The following is a 23,673-nucleotide window of genomic DNA, read 5'->3' on the forward strand; positions in this document are numbered from 1 at the left end:
AGAGAGAGAAATAGAGAAATATATAGATATGTAGAGAGAAAGAGAGAGAGAAATAGAGAAATATATATATATGTAGAGAGAAAGAGAGAGAGAGAGAGAGAAAGAGAGAGAGAAATAGAGAAATAGATGTAGAGAGAGAGAGAGAGAAAGAGAGAGAGAAATAGAGAAATATATGTAGAGAGAGAGAGAGAAAGAGAGAGAGAAATAGAGAAATATATGTAGAGAGAGAGAGAGAGAAAGAGAGAGAGAAATAGAGAAATAGATGTAGAGAGAGAGAGAGAGAAAGAGAGAGAGAAATAGAGAAATAGATGTAGAGAGAGAGAGAGAGAGAGAGAGAGAGAGAGAGAGAGAGAGAGAGAGATGTATGTAGAGAGAGAGAGAGAGAGAGAGAAATGTATGTAGAGAGAGAGAGAGAGAGAGATAGAGAAATATATATATATATGTGTAGAGAGAGAGAGAGAAAGAGAGAGAGAAATAGAGAAATATATATATATGTAGAGAGAGAGAGAGAGAAAGAGAGAGAGATATTCCTGTGATTCTAACAAACAAGTGTATGCAACAACACTGAATAGAAGAAGTATTGTCGCAGGCTCGGAATGCTCCCAGCACACGTGCACATCCGTGCGGACTCATCCTTCCCTCGCCTGTCACCAGCGGACGTGAGAGCATGGCGATGCCACGGCTGCACAATATGCGCGTCGGCCTGCTCATTTGTCTCAAATGACCGCAGTCCATCTTCATCAGAGCCGCAAATGGCGACGGCGCGTCAGGGAGATGGAGGGATTCACAGCATTGGTTGCCCCCCCCCCCCCCCCCCCTCCAAAAAAAAAAAAAAAAAAGGGCCTGGGCAAATTGAGTCAGGTGGGCACGCAGGAGAGGTCGGAAGAGGCACGAGGCCAACGGGCGAGACGCGCTGAGTGAGCGCAGGCGACTGTGGGAGGAGCGTCACGAAGAAGCGGGTCAAAGGTCGAGGCCTGCGTCGGAGCGGCATTCCGATATGTCGCACCTTCTAATCTCCCTTTTGTCTCCTTTGGCAGCTTCGGCCTGCATTTGAGCGCCCTTGCGTGTTCGGGCTCCAATTCAAGCAGCGGGGCCGCCACGGGCGTGCTTTTTTTGCGGCCGAGCGACGTCGTCCGCCCTCGTCCCGTCTCGTCATCCTCATTCCCTCTTAACCCTTCCCGGGCCGTGCTCCGTTCAACCTCCCGTCTGACTTATTGATGCCGCTCATGGATAATTGAGCGTGCCGTCGCGGCCTCATCTTGGCCTCGCCCCGGCCCTTCTTCGGTTATCGCGTTGTCGGCGTGTTTGTTAGTTTTCCGCATTGTTGCCGCAGCGAGCTCCGTATTGATGACGCCGATTGTTGGGTGGCGCCTGCGGCTCATCGTAATTGTCCGAAATCAGACTTCACGCGCGTGGTTTGTCCTTCAGTAAGCGCAGCTGCGCGGCGCCGCTTTGGAGCGTTTCTCGAGCGAGCCGCGAAATTGTTTTCAGGCGATTGTAATTGTGCGGGCGAGTGATTAAAGAGCAGGCTGATGGATGAGGGGAAAGGCTCCGACGGCGCGCGTGTGCTGTTTACGATAATGACACAGATGCTTGTCGCGATGATGCTCACGTCCGTCATTGTTTTGGATGGGATGTTTTGGTTTGCGCCTCCCTGCGAGCATTTACGCCTTTTCGATTTGGCCTTTGCCGCTTTTGCCAAGCCGCTAACCATCCACACGCCAATAAGGCACAACATGACGGTTGAACCGAGAATAACACAATGTTACCCCGCGTGATTTGAAAAACATTTTATGTCAGGTTTGGTTGGAAACGGTCGCAAAGATTTTTGCCAACAGTTTTTCTTCTCACCAGGAAATTTCAAACAAATTTCATTGCTAGTTGCAAAAGCTGCTTGACTGTTTGTATTCAATTTGTTGACTAAGTGCAGCATAGATGCTACTTACCCTTAGCATGATGCTAGCAGACTGAAAAGCTAAGCTATGCTGTTGTATATGGACATGGTGTAATTCTCTTTGTTTTATGTATATGTTTAGCATACAAATACTCCAAATAAAACATAAATAGGGCATTGCTTATAAAAGCGAGGAGCCTGTTCTTGTAGGAATCGTTTTGTGCCCTTTGGGTTTGCCACGGCCAGTTGCTCCGCGTGAACAAAGTTTGGCCCAGTTTTCAGACACTGGCTGCCCTTCCTTTAAGCCACCAACTTTAAAAAAAAAAATATTTTTTAATTTTTATTTATTTTTCTACCCAAACTTGACATGGGTTGCGTAACAATACCCAGGTTGCGTAACTGCTCAAAAACTTAAAAATAACAAACCTGGAATGACGCAAGATTCGCAACAAGCGTCAAGTCATGCTGCGGCAGACATGCTTTTAGAACTCAAGGCTGCCATTAATAAAACCCCTCATTTACATAAATTAGTAAAATTACCATGACCTCAGTCATAAATTAGACATTAGTCATTTCCATACATTCCATCCGGTAATCCCCTTTTGGAGTCCTCCTAAGCCCATTTCGCCCTCTTGGGCATTGTGAGCCGATCAAAGGTTAGACACCAGCATGGGAATTGAGCATGGCGAGGATGGAAAGGTCCTGACACACACACACAGACACACACACACGCGCGCACACGCACACGCACACACCATTTTTGGAACTCAGCATTCCCTTTGCCTCTCCGTATTCCAATGTCCGCCGCCACTCAGGCTCTATCAATAATAAAGAAGACCTTTTTTCCTGAGCTGGGGTCGCACATTCATAAAGCGCGCTGGCTTTGCTCGATGCCATACGACCGCCGCGCTCATGTTTAGTCGATGCCGCTTGCCACGGACGCCCGCGCACGCACACGCGTGCCCAGCGTCCGAGGGATTCCTGCGAGGATGATGTAGTGGCGATGGAATGACAGATTGAGTACCGCCAGCCTTTTTCGCCACCCGGCGGGTCCAACCTGCGCCTCCGTCATCGTCGGGATTTGACACACCCAAAGCGCATCATTGGCCTAATTTGCTCGCGTGTGCTTTGCCGCACACGTAGGATTTGCACGCGCTGTCTGCAGAGATGTTTACTCTTAGTGTAAAAATGAATGAATAAATCATGTCTTGCTCGCGGTGGTCGTAATGGATTCCAACCACTTTGACGCCGTTTGCGTTTTCCGTACATGGCGTCGTTCATCAACGTTGTTTGCGCAGGGGGGCGGGGGGAGACAACGGGCCCCGTTGCAATTTGCGTCGTCTCGTGTTTGGAAGAAAAGTCAGTAGCGAGAGCTAATGTGGCGTGATGCTGAGTTTTACTTAATGGGCTCCTATTAATCAAGGCCACAAAGCCACACTGATATGAATGAGACAACGAAGCACAGCCAATCAGTCAAGTGTTAGAATGTGTATCACGTGATCATTTTCCAAACGTCTACAGTCACATCTACCGTAACTACAAATCGAATAAAGGGAAATGAGTTTGAAAGGCGAATGCTTTGAGGAATTGTGGGCCGGGCGGGGGGGGGCAAAGGCGTTTCCTGTTGAAAGTGAAGCCGAGCGCTCATGAATATTCCCGTCGCCAGCGCGCGCTGGAGACGTCCGGCGTTTATGGAGATGATATGAATGAAACACCGGGCGCAGAGTTGAGTTGCACGCCGACCAAATGTCAAATAGCGCTTTAACACCTTGTTAAGCACGGATTGGGAGTGTGTGTGTTGATACAGTGCAATATATGGATTAATTTGGCAAATAGTCTTAACGCTGCCTCCCTCATTCCATGTAGTAAGTTCACGTAATGCGCTGGCAGCGTAGACGCCTTAAAATACTTTTTGAAAAATACAATGGAGCCTTGAGTTACAAACGTCCCGTTTTAAGAACAATTCAAGATACACAGAAAGTCTTCGTAAGTAAGTAAGATTAACACTATTCACATGCTATTTTCGATATACAAACGGTCTTGGCATGGAGGAGCGGATGGATTTATGCTGTTTCTTCTTGCTGTAAAGTGGAAACTAGAAAACTAAACAAGACTCTTTTTCAGTGGAGCGGCTGTAGTCATCCTCCGCTTTTCCCCTTCTTAGTAAAATTAGCGAGCAATTATAGTGTGTTTTTGCTAGCAAGTGTTTTATTGCTTCGCAGTAATGTGTTTTCATTTAATTATATGTTGCATTATATTTATGGTGAAGCAAAGAAAAAAAAAAAAAAAAGGTACCATTACATCGAGTTTATAAACGTTTCAAGTTTCAATAGGCTCATGGAACCAGTTAAATTAATAACTTGAGGGTACACTGTGTTACTTAGCGCCTTTTCTTTTGCACATTTCAAACGTTTTATTTGTCACCCCACTGAGTGGAAGTGTAAAAACTGACATGTACAGCAAAAGAAAATGTCCAAAATGTTGACCCCCCCCCCCAACCGTACATTTCGTCCAACCAATTAGCATAATGCTAACGCGTAATGCCCGGAGACTAGCTAACCGAAATTAGCATAGATGTTATGGTAATCACCCAAACTTCCATTTGGTGACTTGTTTTACTTTATATTCCGAAAGGGGCGCATTTTTATTTGTTTGCGGCGCTCGGCGACTCATGTAAAATGCAGTGTGACGACGGCGTAGAAGAAGAACTCGTAGCGATGCTCTCGTTGTTGTGAGTATGCTAATGGGATCTGTAGCAGATCTGGTGCGGCGGCGACTTACTGGCGCATAAATATAACATGGCGGGACGCATGAATGATTTATTGGGTCCCTAAAACGATGCTTTCATGTGCTGTGCTGCGCTGTCCATATATTGACGTGAAGCGGCTGCCGTGCGTGGTTGACCTCGCATGTTGGCTTTAATGGAAATAGGCGTCTCCTCCTTTCCCGTCTCATCCGCTGCTGCCTTCTGGACGCCTGGCTTATTTTGTTTTCCCCTCCTCACTCTCCCATCTGGTTGATAACAAGGGAAGCAAGAATTAATTAGGCGGCTGATCGCCAGGCAGGAGAAAATGACGGAGCGCGCGTCCTCGAGCTGAAAAGCAGGCCGGATCACATCAGATAGTTGCGCCCGGCTCTGCGAGGCATCTTTTCAGAGGCGGCATGCTTTGTTTGCATTGGCTACCTTTCCGGCTTCCTTCCTAAATTGATGTCAAAATGCCATCCTCATGCCACAGCGGTTCCAATTTCTTATTTCGCCGGCCTCTCTAGCGCGCCAGCCTCACCTCCGTCTCTCCTGTTTCCGTTTTGTTTGCCGTCGAAAACCATCTAATGAAATTCATACAAGAGGCTCGCCGCCTTCCTCGCCACCTGTTTTTGGTGTGATTATTCATACTTACGCCATCCTCTCTCCTCGCTTCCATTTTAATCCTCCTCACGGGCCACTTTTCTGCAGCGGCTGCTATTGGTCCACGCGTCGCCATTTGCGTTTATTCGCCCCCTTGGTTAGCTTAACTGTTTGCAAAGCTGTTGTGAAGAGCCAATACTGATGTTGTGACCCTCGCATGTATCTAAATCGGGCACAGTAGCGAGTAGTTGAGTGTGATTGATTGCGTATTGTGGCCGGTTGAGCGTTAGCATTTAGTATTTAGCCCCATTTCCACCACACGTTTCGTCCCCCTAATCAATTGGACATCCATGAGCATCTCCTCCTCCTCCTCCTCCTCCTCCTCCTCCTCCTCCTCCTCCTCCTCCTTTCACTCAGAGTCTTCTCCTTTTGAGTGGGGCCAAATCCAATCCCTTTCCGCACTCCCACTCCCCCCACTTTGAAAGCAGCTGTTTATCCTCTTCCACACTCCCACTGCCTCATCTCTCCCCACTCCTCGCCTTCAGTCGGAAGCGGAGAGCTTTCATCTTGTTTGTTTCCCGCTCTCTCTCGCTCTTCTTTGTCAGTGTGCATTGAAGCACGACGCCGTTCTGCTTTACCTGCCTACTTCTTCTCTATCATCATTTTTCTTCTTCTTCTTCTATGTGCTCCTTTTAGCTGCGGGCCCTGCACTGCGATTAGTGCAATGACTTTTGCTGATCGGTGACTTTGATCATAAGGCTAATGTGGTGTTATAATGCAGTGAGGGTACGTTTTTTTGTGTGTTATCGCACCCTAAATGAGTATTGTGTATTACGTAAGCGTGTTTTATTTTTAGTGATCCCGGGGCGGGGGAGCTTAAAGGTGCTGCTCTACCTCTGTCGGTGTGATACGCCCGTCCTCTGTGGCCTTTGCAGACCGAATAACGTCTTCTAATTGGCTTACCACGGAACACAAACTGTCATGTTACCCTTTGTCCACCGGGATCACCCACCTCTTTAAAATGGCAAAAATGTAATTGATGTTTACACATGCTAACGTCCAATGTAACAAATCATTGCTTTTAGGGGAGCCAGTTGAAACGGTCTTGTTTTTAGTTCTGACGTTGCTTGCCTAACGTTTAACGGAAGGTCATCCCGAAAGGGAGGAACCGGCAACAGAAAAAACTTGATCCCCTCTGAGTGTTGATCCTCGGTACCTCCGGTAGAGTCTGGTCTGCGGACCCGAGGCACCGTGCTGGTGTGTAGCGGCGGGGGAGCTCAGAGACAAATAAAACAATCTTTAAAATGAACTCTAAAATGTTACAGGGAGCGAGTGGAGGGAGGCTAGAATTGGAGTAATGTGCTCCCTTCTATGAGCTCTAGTTAAGAAGCGAACGGCAGCATTTTGGACCAACTGGACACGCTTGAAGGAGGACTGGCTGACTCCAAAATAAAGTGCAGTACAGCAATCCAGCCTGAGATGTTACAAAGGCACGGATTACTGTTTTTCAGTGCTGTTGTGAAAGGAGAGGCTTTGCTAGAGCCAGCTGCATAAGATTAAAAAAAAAAAAAGAAGCTGGATTTAACAACAGCACCAATTTGCCGCTCCAATTTAAAATCACTGTCCAATTTAAAACCCAGATTCGAGACTGTTGGCTTTAGATAAGTCAACAGTGAGAGAGGTACAACATAACTTCTGTTTTCTTTCTGTTGAAGTTAAAGAGGTTTAGTGCTATCCAGACTTTGAATCCTCCAGGCTGGACGAAAAGTGTCCCCGAAGAAGAAACCAACCGTTTTGCTTAGCGGGACATGGATCTGACCGTCATTCGCATAGCAGTGAAAGGAAATACCACCGCCATATCTTAAGACGGAACCATTGGCAGCAAATCCAATCAAAACAGCAGGGGTCCTAAAATTGAACCCTGTGGAACACCACACGGCAGTTGGGCAGAGTGGGACTCAGAGTAACTAAGGCTAACACAAACGGTCCTGCCTGCCAAGTAGGATCTTAAACCACTCTAGAGCGCTACGACTAACGACTTACTTGAAAGTAAGAGCCCGTCAAACAGACCAAGAACATTCTGACCGTCGTAATGAAAAGCACTTCAGGCGCTGCCGCTTGCTCATCCGTTAGGCCCGGACAGCCAATCGGTAGCTTGAAGACCGGTACTCCTCAAGGCATTTTTGCCTTTTTCGAGTGTCAGCGATAAAATAGAAACTTGGCAGCCTTTCAAGGGCCTGAGAGAAAAGGAATGCTCAAGTGCTCAGCTGGAGTTGCCTGCAAGAAAAGGAGATGTGCAGCGTCGGGCTTGACATCTTGGCATGGCAGGAAATAAATAGATTGACACTTGAGAACAGGATGTAAGGCAACACCGTCATAAGACTCAGAGAAATGATCTTCTTGGAGGAGTATCCTTGATGGCTTGAAAATTCAAAGAAAAGACAGATTAGATTGTCTGTATTCTTTTTTTTTTTTTTCATGACTTGACTATACTTTGTGCTTGATTGCGGTCATTGCGCTTGGGTTCAATCCCAATTTCTTCTCTTGGCCAGCTCCTGTTCCCGTGCTTCCCTGTGCGTTGTGTAATGGCATCTTGGCAGCCTCAATATTTGCCTGGGGTGCGAGTTGCTAACGACACAAAAGGCAACAGGAACGAGCTGCGCTGAAGGACAGATGCAGGCTCCTTCATTTGTCCAAGGTGTATTTAGCGTACAATGATTTTCCAAGGTCTACGCAGGTTCCTTTGTCGGTAATTTAAAAAAATGGCGGGAATTATGCCAAAACGTAAGGCGTGATTTGATCTCTGTCATGAAAAAGTATTCAAATGCGCTCATTACTATTTAATCACTGTGTGCTGAGTATGTAAATGATGTTTTGTTAAAAAGGTGCCGATCAACTCGGAGCAAAGACGGACTCCCTATTGAAGGGTGAACAACAACGTGAGCGTCAAGTTGTCCGTGATTGGACTTTCTCCGGCAACACGTTTGACAGCAGTCGGCTGCATAGTTGTCCTTCTGCTTGGGCCAGTGTGACACGTGTGCTAATCGAGACGAGCGGGCCAAGGCGGCGAGCTTGCGCGCGCCTTCTGGTTGTTTTGCGCGCAACTACGCTTGTTGAATCTGCCGCTGTACATTTTTATTCTGAACGGTCAATTATCCGAACCAAGAAACCATCTCGCTCGCTTCTTCTTTTTTTGTTCTTTTTCTTCTTTTACTCGACGTCAGTGTCAAGTTGCATCAGTCGGAAGTGGAAGAAGTAAAACCTCCCACGTACGGTGCATAAAGCGGCCCGTAACCGAAGCAGTTCATAGTCGATATTTGTCCGACAGCATGACGAAAACCACGATGAATGAAAAAAGATCCATAAACGGAAATGCATTAGTGTGTGCAAGATCGATTCAAGTTTCGCTCCGACCGACCAATCGGAGGACGCAGGGATATGAAAATGAGCTTTTTAGCTCAAATGGTCATGTTATCATCGAACCCAGACCTGCTTTTGTATTCACTACTTGCATTCAATAATAATCTCCAACCTGATATCCTTAATGCCACTCTAATCAGACGAGAATAGACCGGAATTAATGATTTGCCTTTTGAGCGTACTCGAGCTTTCCTCGGGAGACGCACTTACACGATCACATTACACCTTTTGTGTTTTAATCAAATTTGTTTTCTTATTTGACGGCGTATTCATGTGGGCATTATTTGCTTTCACGCGTGGCAGATTCATTTGCTCAAATGGGATGCGCTTTTCAAAGTCAGCCATCCACGGCAAATCCGCGCGCTCGCTGACTCGCTTTGAGTCCCGGAGGAAGGAGACGCTTCGCTCCGTTTTGAATGGAAAGGTGCAAACAGGAGGTGCCATTAACAGCGCCTTGTCGGTGTCTCCTCAGCGTGGACCTGGTGCACGCCCAGCTGCACGTGTGCGCCGGCCAAAGCCTGCCAGAACTGGGCCTCAGACAGGACAAGATCCGGGTCAACGGCTGCGCCATCCAGTGCAGGGTGACCACCGAGGACCCGGCCAGGGGCTTCCAGCCTGACACCGGCAGGATCGAGGTAGGACTTGTAGCAGTTCTGTGTCAGCCTAATCCGGGGCTGTCCAAACTTTTTGGCCCACTTTTATTTTTAGCGTATTAAATCAATCAATCAATTGCATCTAATGTAGTTGATTTTGAAAAAAATATACTTATAGGCTTTCTGTTCAAGGTGATAAGCTCAAAGGTTTATTTATTTATTTATTTATTTTTTTTAGTTTTTGGGGTGGCCGCTTTATCCCACTTGAATAGATCCGCCCCTCCAGCAGCAGCTGAACCAAAGCACGAGAAATCTGTAGTAAGCCAACCATATTTGAGGACCATTGATGTGATCGGAACTTGACACTAAGCGGAAGGTGGAGGGAAAAAATGTGTTTCTGAAACGGAATTATTTTCATTCCTCACGTTATTAAGTAAAATTCCGTCACTATTATAGCTGTAAATGTATTTGTGTTGGGTGTGTAACAAAAAACGTCTTGAACCGGAACATCGTTTTTTGATTTAACAGATGCGACTGCATCAAATCGAATCGTTTCACTTTGAAACATATCGAGTTACGTATCGAAACGTTTTTTATTGGAGTGATATATATTGGAAGGAAACAGCCCATTTACATTGCTGACAAGTTCATTCAAATTGTATGTAAAATAACACCAAAAAAGTCAATAGTATATGTTGTGGGCCGCAAAAAAATGGACGATGGGCCGCAAATGGCCCCCGTGCCGTAGTTTAGACACCGCAGGCCATAAAAACTATCAGAAGCACTGACCTTCAATTCCAACCGAGATTAAAATATATTTTGTAACCGTGAACATAAAAAAAAAAAAAAAAAAGAATTATCAAGCTACCGATAGTAACGTCAAAACGCAGCCTGGCTGCCGGGTTAGCCAGCACTACGTTCTCATTCGCTGACGCCCACGTCACTCACCGCATTTTAAAGCCGTGCACATTCGGGGGCACCAATACTGCGTCTGATTAGAATAATCCACTGGGTAATACACGGAATACTCAATTGTAGCGAAATTTGCTGGCCCAGGTACCAAATGCACGGCCCGCCGCTGGAGTCTCGGGAGTCGATTTCTCGTCGTCTATCATTTATTGTGAACACCGCATTTATTCAGTTTAAACGGTGTCTTTTCGACAAATGCGTTACTCTCACCATCGGCTGGCTTTTTATCACTCATCCTCCACATGTTTGTTTAGCTCAAGGGTCTTGCAAGCCATTCAGTGGTAATGAGGGCCGGTAAGAGTCAATAAAAGCACGAGTGCGTATTTTTTTATTAGGGATGATGCTAAGCTCACCGGCAAGAAAAGCCACCACTGAAATGTACTCGCTGTATGCATTAGAGCGCAACGTGACCACTGTTGAATGTCAAACGCTAAGTCCACTCGCAAGGACGTTCCAACAAGCTCTTACACGCATTCTCGCTGCTGTCGGATCCGTGCGGTCGGGGATGGTGCCGGAAATGAAACGCAGCCGTTGCTTTTTGTCTTCTTTTAAATAGGATTTCATTTGCCTCGCGCTGTTGACTTCCCGATAAAACAAATCATCAGTCTCTTGTGGGGCGGGGGGCGGCTACGGTTGGTTTTTATGTGCGCAAAGCTTCATTTCAATCAAAGCGTTCATTTATGGCCCGCATTTGTGTAGTTATGTGTTTCAATTACCGACAGCCCATCAACATTAAGTGCCGTGTTGGAGGAGAATCCAAAAAGTAAGCGCAGCGTGCACTTGCCGCTTTGAGGCCGTTGACATTCTCACGTTCCGGATATGTTACTCCCCGCGTGCGTTTACCTTACACAACTATTCTGGACCCCCCCCCCCCCCCAGAAAAAAAAAGAAAAAAAAAAAGGCCCAGCGGCATGGCCGTGAAATAGCTTGCGGCCTTTCTACTTGGATGACTTTTCTGCCTGCTTTCCTCCCCATATTCTCTTGCGTGTTCTTCACCCCGACCCTCCCACCCGCTGCCACTCTGAAAAACATGTACGCGTTTGTCCTCATCCTTTATATCCTCCTCATCTTCCATCGTTGCCCCCGGTGCCTCCGTCAAAATCCCACCCTGCGCTCGCCTATTTGCAGCTCTCTCATGCAGCTATCTGGGCTCACATCTCTACCCCCCCCCACCCCCCCCGCCCCCCACCCCGCACCCCCCACACGCTCCCTTGCACCACTTTGCCATGCCGTTGAGTTATGAAACGTGTTGACACAGTGAAAACCTCCCCAGTCGCCGTACATTATGAATGAGCCAAACACAATCAAGACAAAAATGCCAGGATGGAGCAGTTTGAAGGGCTGGATGAATAAATGATGAATCAAGTTGAGCGGCAAGGTCATCGCGGGCGCGTCTTATTGGCTTTGACAACGTGTTTCTTCTTGCTCCTTTTTAGACTTGCTAGAAAATACAGAAAGCGCCTTCAAAACATCATTATCATGAAAAGCGAGCTGCGCAATGGGTTTTTGGATCCGAGCTGGTGAGAACTTGAGCATTCAAAATAATTGACGCTTCCAAAGTCTGAGACAAAGCGTCCGGCGCCACCGTCTTTTTGCTCGGGATACTTTGAACATTTCTCTTTCTGGACAAGCCTCAAAAAGACTGTGGGACTTTTGAAGTATATATATATATTTTTTTTTTTTTGAACCCACCTCCATTTTCAAATCACTTTGTGATGCAGTTCAGTTCTACTCCACCATAACAACAATAAACGTTGTGTTTATACCTCTCTGAATGTGTCAATCAGAGAATTGTGGATTGTGCGGGTGGACCTCGTTACGGAGTCCAGTCAACCCCGGTTTGCCTGTTCCAGCAGACCTCAGTGCTGCTCGGCGTGTTGTGGGACAATGCGGTATTACATTGAAGCCCTGAAAAAAAAAAAAAAAAAAAAAAAAATGATTAAGTAATTGATATACTTGGTAACTCAGGCAAGATCGTTTTTTTTTTTTTTTTGTTTTTTTTTTTTTTTTTTGGGAGATCCGAGGATCCCGCCCACTACTGACAATTCAGTCGCAATGCTCAGCCTGAAGCCGTGACTTGCGATGGCCTCCAGCCTTGGGCAGCTTTGTGAACGAGCGATGCGGCGACAAAATCCAGGGCTGAGTCTGCTTACACGGGCGGTAATAAAAGTAAACAGCCCAGACGACAAGCACTGATGGATGTCATCGCGTGAAAAAAGTGGTCAGTCGTATTGACAGAGACGGAATAACGTTCAAGGTTGGACCGCACGCCGACAGGGTGGGACGCCGGCAAGTGGAGGGGAGGAGCGTTAAAGCGCCGCCTCGATATTTTCGACTCGCGCTGAGCCGACAAACTCTGGCCGCTGGAGCTGAAAGGAGGGGGGGGGGAAAAAATGGCGGCGCAGCGGTGGCAGCCATCCCTCCTTTTTGTCTGGTCGTCAATCTCAGCTGAAGTTCACATCTCCCAGTTTCTGCATCCTCGCTTGCTGGCCTCCGTCCCTCTCGTCTTCCTCGCCTGTCCCACCTCCTCCCGTTGCAAGTAATAAGTCCAATTCCCGCTGTTCGTCTCCCTTCTGTGTTTCTATTATCCGCCTCCTCCTGACACCCGGCACCTCATTTTACTTCCTCCCGCTGTCATGTGCTATTCAGTGCGCTTGTTTTACCCGAAGTAAACCATGTAGCTCTGGAGACAAGCATAACCCTTAATCTTGCAGTCTTTGCCTGCCTAGAGAGACAGAGCGAGCGAGCGAGCGAGAGAGAGAGAGAGCGAGATGGGGGCAGTGTGTCTTCTCGCTTTATTATTTTTTGCAGTCAGAATTGGAATATTAAATAAAAAAGTCATCATAATTTCCCCCATACATCATGTCGCCATCCCAATATCCTTTCGTCAGTGTTGACGTGCGTCCGTTTTTCTTATTTATTTTTTTATTGTCAGAGTGTTTTTGCATCCATCGATCATTGCGACAGCACCGCGTGATTTATTGATGCAGATGGATCACATCAATATTAATTAATATGATTGCTCCCAGTTGAAATGTACTGTGCCGCTAAATGTAAAGGAATGTATATTCATGTAAATTGAAAACAACCACCGCTTTGCCTTTGGGAGGTCAGCCAAGTTTAATGCTAACAATGCAAAATTCTATAGACAAGCTAATGGTTAGCATCGATAGTTGTGAGGAATTGAACACAAATGATGGAGCAACACATGGAGACAGACATATATTCTTTATCCTCATTTCCATCCATTTCGATGGTGAAAGATGATTTTTGGATGGTTATTTTCGTTAACGCAAGCTAACAATTTAACTAAAACAAAAAAAAAACACCACCCGATGTCGTCGCTCCTCGGCGACAGTCGAGCTTGCGGCTTGCGTGTTTGGAATGGCTCCTCTGCTTTTGTCACTTAACTGAGGCAAGAAACACGACGCTGGGTAACAAGTGCTCTCCTTTTTTGGTTCATCTGTGAAAAAATATCAAGCGGATTTAATAGTTCTCAGCAGGAATTCAAGCCACAAATCCACTTTACATGTTGGCAACTTGGCAAACAAGGGATGGAAAGTAAACGAAACAGTATTGTGCCCTGCACTTCCTGTACTTACAAGTCTGTGCAGTATTTTACACTTCCTGTATTTGATTTGTGGATGGTTCTTTGGAAAATATTTTCACTTTTTTTTTTTTTTTATAATAATCTTTCACACAAGAAATACATAAAAAAAAAAAAAAAAACTAATACTAAAAGTAATAAAAACTATGAAGCATTAAAAAAAATCTCTTAAGCTAACAAACCTGCTCTGAAAACGAATGAAAAACTATCAAAATTACAAAGCAAGAGTCAAACCAAAATAGAAATAAGCCGTAATGGAAGTTCCCAAGCTCTTATAACATTTGAGATCCGCTAAATGCGAGATGGCGATGATGGAGTGGACCTTTTGCAAGATGTTGTCGTGCTTATGACGTTTGAGACCAGAGCTAGAATAAGGGGTGTTCCAAGTGGACCCAAACACCCCCCCCCCCCTCCACCCCCCACCCCTCAACCAACTTGCAGACAAAAACCACCTACTTTGACCTTGACAAGTCACGCATCCAGACGCCCTGGACGTGACCAGACTTGCAGGGCGGGGGGCAGACGAGTACAGAGAATATGTGTGTGTTGCTGTTTGTGACAGTCAAGGCCAAAGTAATTATCGGAGCAAATTCACACGGTGTTTAAGGACTCGATTGTCTGCTTTTGTCCCTTTGTGCCTTTGCGGTGCTCCCTGTTCTTGCGTGTCACCGTTCGACGTTTCATCCGGGCCAAATTTAGCCAAACAGAAACGGGTGCTGCCTCCGCAGCCAGACATTTTAATTGCAAAGATTTGAGTGCTCAAATGGATGAGAAATGTTCACCGCGTGGCCCCAGCTGCGTCCGTCAATGTGCCGAGACTATTTGTGGCTCTGCTAACCGCACAGCTTAATGTAATATTTAGCAAAAGTCCAGTGTCCCCCCCAGTGGCTTTTTCCGAAATGATGTGTGGTATGAGGACAGGCCAGCTATTACAGGAGGCAATCAGCCTTTGGATGTTCCGACCCGGGCGGACAATGCGATTAGTAATGATTACCTGTTTCTTTGCAAAGTGAGCAGCCAAGGCACTAATTCATTCGAGGAAATTGGTCTTACGATGGACTATGTTTGCACATTTGAATTGACTTGTCCATTTATTTTCCTCTGCTTGCCCGTATCGCGGGGGCAGCATCTGTGAGTTTCAGAGCATTGTTTTTTTTTAGCTAGCTAGAGTCAACAGCGCCTTACCATTTCACCAAAAAGGAGTGACATTTTCCTTTGAAAAATCTCATGTTGTTAGAAATGCATACTGGTCAAGCTTCTGTAGTTTTTTTCATGAATTAATTGCCAAATGCAAACAGCAAAATACTGTATGTGATCTTGCTGACAGGGTGGACATTTTTGGCTAATGTTAGCATTGCTGACGGTGGACATTTTTGGCTAATGTTAGCATTGTTTGATGGTGGACATGTTTGGCTTATGTTACCATTGCTGACAGGGTGGACATTTTTGGCTAATGTTAGCATTGCTGGCAGGGTAGACATGGAAATGGCCATTTTTGGCCAATGTTAGCATTGCTGACAAGTTGGACAATGACAGGGTGGACATTTTTGCCTCATGTTAGCATTGCTGACAGCGTGGGCATGATGGTGGACAATTAAGAGCTCTTGGTGGAGCTTCACTTAGCAACATGATTCAGTTAACAAGCTGACTGTGCACTGTTTAACAAATATATTTAGAATTTTTGAACGGTTTTTATTTCAATATTTCACTGTGACTGAGTGGACATTGGACAAGCGTGACTACATACAGCATAATGTGATGAAAATGACTAAATGTAAGTGTACATATTTAGATGACAAAATGCTGGTTGTAATGTCACTGAAAGCAGCAGATGCTTTCTTAAAGGGGCAGTTACCCCATAATGACAGGGTGGACACGTAAAAAGGTACATTAAGATGATGAAAATAGAATATGCGTGGTCAAAATGACTTGTTCTATCAAATAATTTGTTGTGGACAGTAAAATTTGTATCAATTCAGCACTTATTTCTCATAGTGTACAGCCAATGAAAATGAAGGAGGCACCTTTTCGGAGACTTCAGACCTCCAAATGAGATTATTCTGCTCCATTTTCATGAGGACACCGAAGCCACGCCACAGCGATACTGACTTTTAGTCGTTAATGATCAGACATTTCTGTTCTGCTCTCCGCTTGTGGGAAACAAGCGTAAAATGTGATTTTTAATTGTCGGCTCGCCCTTTCACTTCGACACTTATTACCTCTTGGCCTGCACACCCGTCTTTGCCGTTGGATTGCGCGCCCGCTTTTGCAGCCTCCCGCCATCAATCGTGTTTACTCCAGCTGGCGGGACTTCCATGCGGGTTTGTGTGTCTCGGGTATGTTGTTTTTCTCTTGCATCCGTCCTCATGGATCATCTATTGACGCCATATTTGTCCATAGCTCGGCGCTCTGCAGCGTTGTTGCAGTCAATCCTCATCTTTCGTGCCTCCCATCCTTCGTCCTTTTTCAGCCTCTATTTTTGCATCTTTTCCTTGCCAGGCCTCGCCTTCCCCTCGTCTTGGCGATTTATTTCAGTGGGTTTTCCCTTTCACGCCCCCGCCCCATCCAATATTTGCACTGCATTCTCTTCCTTCCGGAAAGCTCCTTATTTGCCCCTTTTTTTTTTTTTTTTTTTTTTTTGTCCTCGCCCCTCCCCACTCTTTCCTAACTCACTTTGAAATCCCATTCTCCCCGGGCCCTCAATATTCACCTTGTCTCCGTTTTCCTCCTTTCTTCTGCGGCCATTTTTCATTTGTTTGTCTTTGGGATTTGTCTGCATTTGTCTGCACTGTCCTCATTTCCTCATCCTGGCGCAATCCAGCTCCTTTGCAATAATTTCCTTCCCCGCGCGCTGGCATCAATCACTCGTCTCCCGACTGCGTTACAAATACGGTGCGTGTATTTGATCGGACTGCGCGTGGCCACGGATTGCGTGTCGGTTTTAATCAATTTATTTTTTCGCATTGTGTGCACATAGCACAAAAGGCTTTCTTCGCGGAGGAAGAAGGTGTTCGTTCATGCGTGCGCCATATCGGGTCGAAGTCAACTCTACAAAGGATCCCAGCAGTCCGAGATTGTTTATTGTAGTACATATTAATGAGTTGCCTGTGTTTGTGTAAAAATGCACAGGAAGAGCACCTTGAAAAAAAAAAAATAATCGCATATTGAATCGCAATATTGAGAGGGGGGGGGGGGGAAGTCACATTTACATTATTTTTCAAAGTCTCTCGTCCATGGACTCAAATCTTGTTGAATTCCCCATTCTTCAGCCTCTCAGGGCATTTCGCAACAATATGAAGGCGCTCTCGCTTCTTCAGAAAATCAGGCCTCTGCGTGAGGAGAAACAAATGTGAGAACCTGCAATGGGGCTAACCTTGAGAGAAGAAATTGTCAAAGGCACCAGCAGGAGGTGTCGCTGTCAATTAGGGAGTGGGAGTCGAGGCGCTGCCGTTGCATGTGATGAACTTAGCACTTTGTCAGCTTTTAATGCCTGCTCTGGTCCCTGCCAAATTGGGCACATTTTCAGCGCCCTCTTGCTCTTCGGATTCTTTAAAGGGGGAAGTCAAGCCGAACATTTTTTTTTTTTTTTCAATATTTTCTATGCACCTTCACTAGTTGAAACGAGGCATTCTGATTTAATGTTGCGTTTGTGGAATATGAGAAATCACCCCGTTTTTAGGCATCTCAAGTGGCGACCATTTTGTCCTGAAACCTGAGCAACTGTGATGTCATTTTCAGTCGACAAAAGTGACAATATGGCCGCCCCCCCTAAGGTCGCAAGATTTTACTGCTTAAAGTGGAAGTCAAGCTAAACATATTTTTTTCAAGAATATGTTCCCAGCAGGCCAACTAGTTGAAACACGGCATTCTGATTAATTTTGCATTTGTGGACTATAAGTTAAGCAGCAAAATGCACTCGTTTTTAGCCATCTCTGGGGGCGGCCATTTTGTCTTCTGTCGACTGCAAATGACATCGCAACTGCTCACAACGACCAATCACGGCTGACCTGTTTTCTGAATGCGAGACGTGATTGGTCGTAGTGAGCAGTTGCGATGTCATTTTCAGTCGACCGAAGACAAAATGGCCGCCCCCAGATATGGCTAAAAACAAGTGGATTAACTCTTATTCTTATAAATGCAATATTTATCAGAATGCCCTGTTTCAACTGGTGCGCTGGCATAGAACATATTCTTGAAAAAAATCTGTTTGGGTTTAATAGGTCCAAATTATGGAAGATGAAAACGATTTTTAAGCTATTTTGACATGGGAAAATCACACCTGCAGCAGTTGCCGAGTAACCTGCTCATGACCGCGCAACAACTTTGACACCTTTCCCTGTTCTACACATTCACCTTTCCTCCTCACGCACTGCTCTTCAGAGTTTTTGCCCCCTCCCCCCGGACCCTCGCCTCTTCCTCCACCGTTTCCCTTCTCATCTTTATTCCAGCTGTCATCTTGGTAATTTTGCACTTAAAAGAAAAAAAAAATAAAGAGAGGCAAAAAAAAGAAGCATCTGCTTTCATCTTATGCGTGGCCCTCTCCTTTCTCTGCGGCTCGTCGCAAGCGAGAGAGGCCTAATAGATTCCGTGTCGTACGCCAGCGCGGGCGGGGGCCTCCTTTTGTATCGTTCCGCGCGCACTTGCGCCTGTTTCGGTCTGGCGTTATCAGCACGCGCAGACATCCCGCGCCTCCCCATCCATCCTTCCCGTGCAGCCAGGAGCCCTCTGAAGAGTGAAGGGCAGGGTAAGACGGCGATTGACAGCGAGGTGCGGGGAGAGATTAGAGGGGAGGCGGTTGTTTGCCACCGAGCGGACAGAGAGAGTCCGCTTCCGCTAAACGCCGCGGCGTTGTCTGGTCCCGAACGGAATGAAGATCAAATGTGAGTTTGAAGTGGCCCAGTCGGTGGGCGGCCCTGTTTGCCCGCCCGCGAGTGAGCACAGTGTGCCACGTTTGCTGCTGATATCAAGGGCTGTGCAACGTTGTCGGCCGCGTGGGGGGGGGTAAGCAAACAACACAAGATGGAGGAGAGTGGGATGGTAATGGACTCAAGTTGTCTTCATTCACAGCGGAGAAGGCGGAGAGGGAACAAAGCGTCCGCAGAATGAAAGAAGAATGGAGGGGGAGTCGGCGCTAGCTTGTTTGGTCGCCCGGTCGAAAGGGCAGCGCGCCACTGGCATGCTGAGACAGCAGGAAACACAACGGGGAGACCGCAATCCATGGATTCTATTCCCTCCGTGGGAAATGTTGCCTTTGAACTGATTTTGTCGTAGCAATAGATGCTGCTAGTATTTTGGCCCTTTTCGGTAGGTAGGGGTCATTCCGACCCGCTTCTGTAACCGTAGACAAATATTTTTGAAACCGGTGACTTTCTCCCCTTATTGTTTTGGTTGTCCTCAGGCTTCCGAGACTCTGAATGGACTTCCTGGAATTGTTTGACTGTTTTTGAACAATCGTTCATTATGTGCCAAAGTGTTCCGCTTCATCCATTAAGGCCTAAAGCGCCTGGCTCAGCGTCTCCCCAAAACCTAGAATCACCCTCTTAAACCTGGAGTTTTCCCAGAAATTCAAAACCTAGAAAATAATCAATATCGCAGCCCCGGTAGCGGATAGAAACTTAATTCCTAAAGAATTTGAGAGCCTCGACGTGGCTTTCACACAGGCACGGCTTTGTTTTTATTTACTGATTCACTCAGAAATGTAAAAAATAAAGTGGCGGCGCAGAAGAAGCACTATTTGAATGAAAAGAATCGAGCGGTAATGACCAGCCTATGTTCTGTTACAAAGCCGTCGATATCGTCCTTGGCTGCAAACATATATCTTAAAAAAAAAACGAAAATGACGTATACGCTCTCCCGGCAGAAAGACACAACAGCGCTCCCCGCTTTTTATGCGAGTATTACTTAATGGGTTAATGTGATACGTACCATACAGTACTTGCAATATTTGTTGTGTAGATTGGAGCTAGTGCAAGAAGAATGAAGAGACAAATAATTTAACAAGCTGTAGCAGGTGCACTAATCGTCCCTTGTGAATGTGCATTGACGCTCCGAGAGACACCTTCTGCTTTTGTTTACGCGGCGCCGCCTTATTCAGATGAATCCTTCCCACCCGTGTCGAGTTTGCCCCCCCCCGCAGGCGCGGGCAAAGACGTGCCTTTTAAATGTCACGCTGATAATTCAATTCACCCGACTGGCGCAGTCGGACGGGCGTCGGCCAGCGGTCACGCAGCAACAGCTAGATCGCATGGAGAACTTGTTTGTTTGCGGCAGTTGTGGCCTGCGCTTTTGGTTACCTGGGCCTTCGGTGTCCCTTGAGACCACCGCTCAGATCGCGTTGCTTTTCGACAAATAGGAATTGAAACACAGCATACAATATTAGTCCATGCTCAGAAAAATATTTGTTTGCGTGTTAGGGAAGCAAAAGGGGGATGCTATTCCCAACGTGCTTTGCTCGAGTTACAATTGGCACGTTTGGCTGTTAACATGATTTTTGAAAGTGTCGATTAGTACAGACATGGTGTTAGTTAGTTAGCGCCTGACCAATATGGATTTTCTGAGGCCAATGCCTGTTTTTGGGGGGGGGGGGGAAATACAGATTACATATTATTTTTGGCCAGTTACATTTGGCCAATGTTTGAAGGGCCATATTGGGCCCATTTAATTGGCCGGCCGGCGAATCGGTCGGGCCCTAGTGATGTTGTTTCTCTTGTAAAGTTCAGCCAGTACTTTTGGTGGCGGTGAATGTGGCCCCCTTAAACCTGGTTCACACGGCAAGATTTTAAAATTGTCAGCCGACTTCCGAACTCTGAGAGATCCCACGCGTGATGAGAAAAAAAAATCACGCGTATAACACACACACCCACCGATTCATTCACGGACATCAGACGGAATATATCGTGAAATCACTCGAGATGAAACGGGACTACAGAGTAAACAAACATGGCGGATGAAGAAGCAGCTGGGGTGAACCTCGCTTTAGTTCAATAGTTGCTGGAAATAATGCATGTTTTGTGACAGTAGGTGTTGCTGAAAACTGTATTTATTTTCTTGAACGCGGCAAATGGGCCGATTCTCTGCTATTTTTCAAATGTTTCGCGGGCAGGATTTGATTGTCTTTTGCTTTTGGAACAGTTTTGCCAGCTAATCAGACAATGAAAAAAACGCAGCTGTCTTTTTGGGGGCCAGCTTGCCAGTGCTAACAGTGCTATTGATAACGTAGTTTAAATTGCACGAGCCAGCGCTCCTTATTGTGAAGGCAGATTATCTTAACATGGTAACGCACAGATGCTGAAATCTGATTGGCCAGAAAAAAAAAAATAAATAAAAATCTAAAAATCTCACAGCCATATACCGGTATATGAACTGGAATCAGTGCAACCGAGAAATACTAAACAAAATGAAGTCATCTGGGAGTAAATTAGTGTAATTTTGTGGAACAAATGTCAAGGGCTTTCAAATTACAAGCTCAGTAGTCAGGTGTCATGGAGTCATGGAGACGGTTGCACGCCTCCCTTTGTGTTTCCCATCTCCCTTGGCTCCCATTCTACGTCCTCCACAACCCTAAATTACTCGTGAATTTTGCTGTGGGCTGCCAGCTCGCTGAGTATCCATCCCTTATCGCACACACACTGCCGACAGGTGGCCCTTTGCCGACAGCTTTGACGTGCACGGTGATATGGATATGCAAAGGATTCCTGGAAAGCTGTTGTTGTCTCCCGCGAGAACACTAATCGAGTATTTAGGGCGATTGGGACGAGGGCTGAGATGTGAGAGAAGCAACACAAAACAACAACCCCCCCCCCCCCCCCCCCCCCCCCCCGCCCCCCCCTTGCCTGTGCAGTGGCGCGTTTATAAGCAAGATTCGATATCTAATAATAGTCTGGCAGCTTGTCCACGTGGGCGCGTAACGTGGTCAACGGCGCCTGGCGGGAGGTCGCCGCGCTGACAGCCTCTTGTTGTCTCGTAACGACGTCGTCGCAGCCGTGTTGTTTAACAGCTGCTCGCCGCGCAAAACACATCAGTCCCGCTAATAAGCTCGACATCTGAGGTCCATTCAGTACACAAAACACCCTTCATAGATGCGGCTCCCGGTGAATTGCTGTTCAAAAAGCACTTTTTAATAGACGTATCCATTTAGCAAACAAAAGATAAACAGAAGGCCACCTGTCAACATGAGAAGTTTTTATTTCCTGCAGAGACCTCATGGTTATTATTTGCATTTTGTCTCGACATATTTTTAGGTGCCGTAAAATTCCTTGTATGATACGCACCCGTGTATAATATAATATTTATATGTAGCATGTTTCACATTATATTGTTGAGTGTTGAGGGCTAGCGCTGCTAGCCGCTAGCGCTGCTAGCCACTAGCGCCGCTAGCCGCTGAACGCTGGCAACAGCCGCCGTAGAATACAGAGGCAGCGTAATGAAGTCGTTTTTTTTTTTTTTTTTAGCGTCCTTAATCAGCGATTGGACGCTATTTCAGGGCGCCGTCGTGTTACTAAAATCGGTAGCAAGGAGCGACAGTTTGTGACAGCAATGCCTCAGAGTCGGGAAGTCAGCCGTCACAACACAACACTGACACCGGGAACAACTTCGAAACAAAATCATACCTAGGTATTGATTCTGATTATTTGGTTGGGTAGGGTTTATTTTGAAGTTGGCCTTCTTACCGCCTTGGCGCGTAATGCGTAGCATGAACTATTGTTGCTGCGGTGCCAAGGTACTGTTTACGCACTGGTAGCCGTCTAAAAAAGGTGATTTTTTTTTTTTTTTGTGTCATATCAACACCCGTGAATATTTTTTTAATTTTATTTAATTTTTTTGTTCTTTGAAAAAAAAAAAAAAATTATATTATACACAGTATTTTACGGTGTTGCTCTTTGTTTGAAAATGAGCAATTTTAAGAGCGTCTCAGCATCAAACGGCCAACCCTAAAGAGCCAGCGAGTACCATCATAATTAATTTACAGTAAATGCTCCATTGGGGAAACGGCAGCGAACAAATGAAGCATTTCAACAAAACTGAATGTGCAATTGCTTCCTTTTTTTTTTTTTTTTCCCACCGTATGATGAGACCAACTCCTTGTCACCCTGTAACATTTTTCCGACGAAAATGATGACGACACCTTCACCCCTTGTTCATGTGACAGCAAAACAGACGCCGTGCGTGCACGGGTGACTCAGAGTTAACACCCATTTGCTCATGATTGGATGCTGAAGCTTTGGAGGCGCGAAAGAGAGCGAAACGAGCTTGTCCTTGTTGGAAAAGTGTGAAGTCGCATGAGGTGTACTGCGGGTGGCACACATCATCGGTCAACGTGGGTGGGTGTCCAAGCCACGCGCCCCCGAATCATTTGGATTTGACGTTGAAGACCAGAGCTGGGCATTCCGTCTATGTGACATTACCGCTCCATCTATCCGTCACTGACGGACGCCCGTTTTGATGATGGTTGACGAATGACGGGAACATTTTTCAAATAGACGGATTAGGCATTGTCGGAAACTCAGTTATTTAATCTGTCTTTTGTCCGTCGTTAGTCTATTTTTTTTTTGCGGCGAGGAACTATAGTGAGTAGTTGTTGCTTGGGCGACAGATTTGAGTGAGGGACCAGGCTGTGAAAAGGCTTCCGTGGCGCGGAGAGTCACTGTCAGTCACTCTTTCTGTTAAAATATCGGGCAGCGGGGGAGTGAGGCGTGGTTGTGCTATTGAAATTTGCCGTTTAAAATCAGCCCGTTTAAAATCAGAGGCGGACCGGCCTATAGCAGGGTCCTAAATGTTATTTGAATAATCCTTTATTTTGTCGATGAATCGGATTAAAACGATTTTCATTTCCATCCCTTTATTC

The 23,673-nt window shown here is 46.2% G+C and overlaps 1 protein-coding gene across 2 annotated transcripts in view; it reads left to right on the top strand.

Annotated features, from left to right (window-relative positions):
* Positions 1 to 23,673, top strand: part of LOC147150929 (pyruvate carboxylase, mitochondrial-like) — a 147,252-nt gene that overhangs the window by 36,214 nt on the left and 87,365 nt on the right. For both annotated transcript variants that reach the window (XM_086018546.1, XM_086018556.1), the window contains exon 11: positions 9,133 to 9,295. In XM_086018546.1, the coding sequence (XP_085874672.1) occupies positions 9,133 to 9,295 (163 nt within the window). The remainder of the gene's footprint in view (positions 1 to 9,132; positions 9,296 to 23,673) is intronic.

Source organism: Filicampus tigris, chromosome 2 (assembly GCF_054856515.1).
Source record: "Filicampus tigris isolate MCC_2025a chromosome 2, RoL_Ftig_1.0, whole genome shotgun sequence".
NCBI classification, from domain to species: Eukaryota; Metazoa; Chordata; class Actinopteri; order Syngnathiformes; family Syngnathidae; genus Filicampus; species Filicampus tigris.